This window comes from Trypanosoma rangeli (genome assembly GCF_003719475.1).
Source record: "Trypanosoma rangeli strain AM80 chromosome Unknown Tra_15.4_contig_00674, whole genome shotgun sequence".
NCBI lineage: Eukaryota > Euglenozoa > Kinetoplastea > Trypanosomatida > Trypanosomatidae > Trypanosoma > Trypanosoma rangeli.
This window is the reverse complement of record NW_021706425.1, coordinates 1-5,396: the sequence shown is the minus strand read 5'-3', so window position 1 is coordinate 5,396 and position 5,396 is coordinate 1. Positions and strand designations below refer to the sequence as shown.

General features: G+C 46.7%; 3 protein-coding genes across 3 annotated transcripts, besides 8 other annotated features; 2 read left to right on the top strand and 1 right to left on the bottom strand.

The window, feature by feature from the left end:
- Positions 1 to 96: 96 nt before the first annotated feature.
- Positions 97 to 146: a sequence feature (GA-rich).
- A 55-nt stretch (positions 147 to 201) lies between these two features.
- Positions 202 to 239: a sequence feature (GA-rich).
- Positions 240 to 472: 233 nt separating this feature from the next.
- Positions 473 to 493: a microsatellite.
- Positions 494 to 571: 78 nt separating this feature from the next.
- On the bottom strand, positions 572 to 1,084 carry TraAM80_09763 (uncharacterized protein; the record flags this gene model as incomplete). The annotated part of the gene is made up of 1 exon (XM_029386427.1): positions 572 to 1,084. The coding sequence occupies one exon, from the start codon at positions 1,082 to 1,084 to the stop codon at positions 572 to 574; it is 513 nt and encodes a 170-aa protein (XP_029233709.1).
- Positions 1,085 to 1,719: 635 nt separating this feature from the next.
- Positions 1,720 to 3,045, top strand: TraAM80_09762 (uncharacterized protein; the record flags this gene model as incomplete). The annotated part of the gene is made up of 1 exon (XM_029386426.1): positions 1,720 to 3,045. One exon carries the CDS (start codon positions 1,720 to 1,722, stop codon positions 3,043 to 3,045), a length of 1,326 nt encoding a protein of 441 aa, XP_029233708.1.
- A 15-nt stretch (positions 3,046 to 3,060) lies between these two features.
- Positions 3,061 to 3,127: a sequence feature (A-rich).
- Positions 3,128 to 3,455: 328 nt separating this feature from the next.
- Positions 3,456 to 3,479: a microsatellite.
- A 95-nt stretch (positions 3,480 to 3,574) lies between these two features.
- Positions 3,575 to 3,612: a microsatellite.
- A 38-nt stretch (positions 3,613 to 3,650) lies between these two features.
- Positions 3,651 to 3,683: a sequence feature (A-rich).
- Positions 3,684 to 4,029: 346 nt separating this feature from the next.
- Positions 4,030 to 4,094: a sequence feature (A-rich).
- A 984-nt stretch (positions 4,095 to 5,078) lies between these two features.
- On the top strand, positions 5,079 to 5,396 carry TraAM80_09761 (uncharacterized protein; the record flags this gene model as incomplete). Its single annotated transcript, XM_029386425.1, has 1 exon — positions 5,079 to 5,396. A coding segment is annotated over one exon (318 nt), but the record flags the coding sequence as incomplete, so codon positions are not given.

Below are 5,396 nucleotides of genomic sequence, written 5' to 3'. Positions count from 1 at the left end.
GGGCATTGTTTTCGTTCCTTCTGTTGTGTTCATTTCAGCTTCTGTTATGCGCTTCTTTCTTCCTTTTCTTTTACATAAAAAAGGGACGATTCAAGCTTCTTTTTTTGCTTCCTCTCTTTTTTCCCTTTTTTTTTTTTTTTTCTTTTGGTCGTTGGATGTTTTTCATCCCATTCCATTTTTTTTCCGTGGTTTTGCCACTTGCTCTCTCCCCTTCTCCATCTCTCCCTCTCTCCCTCTCTTCCTCCCATCAGCGCACAGTATCGACTTCCCTCAATTTTCGTTCATACTGTTGTTGTTGCCGTTTCTTCGAACAAGTACCGTAATTTTTTTTTGTTTTCTTTTCTGGCTGCCTGGTTGTTTTAATTTTGTGCTTTTTTTTCGAGCGTCTGGCAAGGGTGGAAAATGAGGGGAGAGGGAAGGGAGAGAACATAAGGTGATACAAGAGGAGCAGCAGTACTTGATTCACTTATAACCCCCCCCCCCCCCCCCCCCCTTTTTTTTTTCGTTTCGGGGAACGCCTGCGATAAGGAAAAGGTCTGGCGTGGCGTGTTTCTGGTAAAATACATCAATGCTATTTTCTTATCCCAAGTTTATCATGACGTGTAATTTTTCGCAAGGCAGAGTGTTTTGAAGGGACAAGTGCATTTATGTGTAGAGGCATGCATCGTACGCTGCCCACGGCACTCCCCACACTTTCCGGGGTGAGGCGGGCAGCAGCCGCCGCCGAAGGGTCTTTAAAGTGTCTGCGCAGCTGAACTGGTCCAAGCGGCATTTTTGTTTGATGTTTGCTCATCGCGTGATCCGCTTTGGTGCGGATCACGCAGCCGTTGCGCTCGCCGTGGCGGATGGTGAGCGCGTTGCAAGACGGGGCCAAGGCGAAACAGTGAATTGGACCTCTTTGCAACGGCTCGTGGACGCGCCCACCATGCTGGGGAACCCAAAGTTCCTCCGAGTCTTTGCAGAGGCGGGTTCTGTTCCTTGTAACGAGGCGCTGACCCTTGAAGAGGGGGTGTCGACGCTGCACCACCAGTAGGGCGGCGTCCCGGGCTTCGTTGGCGGATGAAAATTGACGGGTGCAGCTCATGTATCAACACACTGGTGGGCGAGCAAAACAAGAGGAGGTCGCCGTGGCAGTTTTAAACAAAGAGGGGTCTTGGGTGCGGGAAAGCAAAGCAAAAAATAATAATCTATGATAGGACACCTTAAAACAGAGTACATATGCCCAACCCGCACGAACGAGTGAGCGAAGAAGGTTCACCTTTGATTTGACCGGGGTATGGCGTGTATACCGGGAACATTCACTCTCGGAGACATATTGTGATATAAAAGGAGAAAGTGTGGTATGAAAACAAAATGAAGAGAGGAGTTAAAGTTGGGTAGATGAATCTGTAGCTGCCGGGATTTCTTGTTTTTGCTTCTTGTTCAACGCGTATTTGCATGGATGTGTATGCATTTTACATTTTAACTATGGACTCTGTTTCTTTTGTGTATTTCTCTGTCTTTGTAGTGACGCTCCTTTTCCACACTCGTTTCCCACCTCCATCGTGTGTGATAGCAAGAAGTAGAACACGACGAGCACAAACGAACCACTTTTAAGTCTGCTTGGGAATCCAGTGCAAAAAAATAAAATAAAAGGAGCAGGCCTATATCTATATCCATACTGCACCTGTGAAACAATTGCTACTTCACGTTGATAAAAGGAATACCGCGCCGGTAACAATGTGTTCTTTGCCTCCTTTAATTGAAGGCAAGGAGGGGTACACCAACAACGCGGATGGTGCACTTTGTATGGTGGTCGTGGACCCTGCCACCCGAAAGCTTCTGATCCCATGCGACTGCATATACCCCACACGGGCACAGCAACGTGCCGCAATTCCAAGCTTGTGCCAGCTCTTTCTTCAAGGTCGGTGCCGCCAAGGCACTCTGTGTCACCAGGTTCATGCGAACGTGGATACGGTTGTGGTACTGCGAGGTCACGTGGGGAATCTTCCGCGGTGTTGCTCATTTCACGGTGACGATGACATCGCTGGTGTGCTGAATGAGCGCTCATGGCTTTCAAAGGTGGTGCTATACATCCCTGAAGTAAGCTTTGAGGGTGGCTATGTTCCATTGAGCCGCATTGGTTACACAGTGCCCATTTCCAAGATGCTAAATGAACTGGACTCCGACGTTGTTCGTGCGCTTGATTCTTACGGACAGTCTGCACATGAAGGCTCTGCACCACCGGAAGGTTCGCCACTTATTGTACTTGGGGCAGGGGACATACCCATTTGTCGCCTTCACGTCAAGGAACGCTGTCGCTTCGCGGAGGAGTGCAGTTTTCTGCACTTGTGCAAGGAGATTGCGGCAATGAACCCACAGCTTCCTCTTGGCCGTCGATCACGTCTGAAGGTTACACAAAAGGAATCTATTTGCAACGTGTCTGAGCCGCATGAACAAAACATGTTAAACATGGCGCCTTTGTCACCTTCCACAGGGCTTGCTGAGGCGTCTCAGGCTTGTCCGTCTTCTGTGCGAGGATTTCCATTGGTTCAACGAGGCGGCACAAGTGGACATAGTTCGCTGGCAAACTCATTATACCGGAATGGTGAGAATACTTCGTGGATGGGGCCTTTGCGTGAATCAAGTTCGCTTGGCCAGAGCTGTGAGATGTCAACAAAGGAAAGTCCTAACACGCCAGCCGCAGTATCCACACTGTGTTCCCTGAGTTACAGTGATATTCAGCAGCCGAAACAGAGGTTGGACGTGCGACGGAAGTTGTCGTCACGTGTTCTCGTTTCGTGTGACGGCCCGTGCCGCTTTGAGGAAGCTCCCGGAGGCGCGGAAGAGTCCACGCCCGAGTTGCGAGGTGGAAGACCCTGCAAGGGCTGCCGGGGGTCGTCCCTTTTAATTAGGGGGACAGTGTCCGATTCCATGGCTGCATCCAGCCGTGACGAGGGGGCCAGTAACTCTTCAATGAGTCTGTCGACAAGCTGCCGCTGCTTCAGTGCAGGCAAGTGGAGGCACGACCCCTACAACCTTTCATGGGTCCGTATGGGTGGATGAATAGAAAGGTGTAACTTTTTTTTGTTTTAATTGCTCTGTTGCCTTGCTTTTAATGCTTTTTCTTTTCCATTTTTTTTTTGTTCTATGGACTTTTTTGTTAATGACTTGCTTTCAAGAAGGACGTTTGTGCTTTACGTCTTGTGTTTATCTGTCGTTTGGAGTGGAGGCGTGGGGAGGGACAAATTCCATTCAGGGTTCAAGTGTAGTGGAGGGAAAAGGAGGGTAACAAAAGTGAACCAGAATCTACAAGCAAGGGGAAAAAGGAGGTCAACGTGCTTTGCACTGCCGCTTTGTACGTCATCTTTTTGCTTCTTCTTCTGACTCACTGCATTAGATCAATGCAAGGAGACCTCTGTTCTAGCACGAACCCCTCTTCCTTTTTGTTTTTCTCCCACGCTCTCACTTTCCTGCACACAACACGCACACACATACACGGTGAATCCCTCGCTTACCATTGCTTTCATTCGTATTGTCATATATACACACCAGTTTATTTTTATCCTTTTTTTTTTACATATACGTATGCATGTATATATATATATATATATATATATATAATATAATATAATGTTTTGTTGTGTTTGAGTACTATTTATCTCCTACTCTTTTGGTTTTGATCTTGTTGTTGATGTTGATTTGCCACTTTGCGTTGCTTATTGCCTTTTAAAGCATCAGATCCTGCTTGCGCATCTCTAATTACTTTTGTAGTGCGTTGGAGGTGGCAACCGGAGTTGTGCAATGTGTGGGGCATGTGTGAGTGTGGGCGGACAACAGTAGAAGAATAAAACACGAAAAACGGAAAAAAAGAAACAAAAAAACACGCGCGAGGAGCAGATGACTTTTGAAAGAAGAAGAATAAAATAATCCAGATAAAGTCAGCGGCGCACACACGCGCGCATGCGGTGTAAAAAGATGGGTTTGTGAAAAAATGAGACTTGCTGCCGCTGAAGAGTAGTTGTTCCATGACGACAAACCTTTTTGTTGTTATTATTTAGTTTTTTTTTTTACTATTTGCTTATTATTATTAATAATATGGTGTTTCTTTGTTTTTGGTTTTACGGATGGCAGGGCGACGAGACGGTAAACGAGCAAAATTGAAGGTGTAAAAAAAGGAAGATTGGCGTGTGCTTATTTGCTGTGGGGACCGGGTGTGTATCAGACTTCCAAGCATAGGTTTTCCGCCAGCACCACTACTTTTTACCACTCCCACTATCATCAAGACCTCGTCGCTACGCTGCTGAGTGAGACGGTTCATTGCCTCTACTGTGCAGTACGTGTGGGTATGTGGCGAGCTGACGGTAATAAAAAGAAGGCAAATGTGTGGGTGCATGAGCAAAAAGTCGCGCGCCAACAAGCGTCTGCTATAGATATTGTTTTTTCCCTCTTTCCTGCAGAGAGTGTGCCGTCATCCCCCTTTGAATTTTCTACTTTTCCATTCTCAGCTGCTATACTTTGCCTTTGCTTGTTCACTCGATTACCTGAAGCGCAACCAAATCTCCTCCCCTTTTTGTTTTTGTTTTATATGTCTTTACTAATTCTTATCACCAATGACATTATCTTTTTACTAATTTGATTTTACTTACACCCCACTTTTTTATCACTCGTAAATGCTGCAGGATATGTGTACAAAAATATATTGGGGCAGAAGAAAATGAACGATAAGATTGTTCCTGCGCAACTGTATCCACTATCTGCCGCAGACTTCCGCATGAAGAAAAGGAAAAAGCATAGGAAGCTCTTACACAGCTACCACTACGCAATCACGCAAGTCCATGTGAATGCCTATGCAGAGCTTCCAATTGATCTCTCTCTGGATTTGCTAGCCCATGGATACGGTGACCGTCACCGTTACCAGAAGGCCAGTGAAGTCCAGGAGAGAAGAGGACAAATAGATAACACAATAAAAATAATAAAGGACACCACCGTTAAATGTATATATGGCCTTTATTACAGTCAAATAAAGAATATATAAAGCTGCGTTATTTATATATATATTCTGCAGTATTTATGAGCGTGGTTGATGGGGTCCATGTATGCCTCTTTTTTTTTTTGTGTGTGTGTGTGCGTGTGCTTTGGCTCATGGCTGTTGCTGCCTTGCGCTTTTGTGGCAGTGGGAGGTGGATGGGGTGTGCGTGAGTGTTGTGCACGAGTCGGCATCCCTCCCTGATGGCATGTTGTGTGCGCGCCCAAGCCCGCGCGGAGGCGAAGAGAGCGGTGAGAATGGGGAAAAAGTGATGTGCCGCGCGCAGTCGCACCCGCAGCTTATCACTGTCATTCTGAGTGGGAGGACAGCGGCGCGACGGTGTCAATGCTCGGAAGTGGATGGACGGAAGAACACTGAGACCATTAAC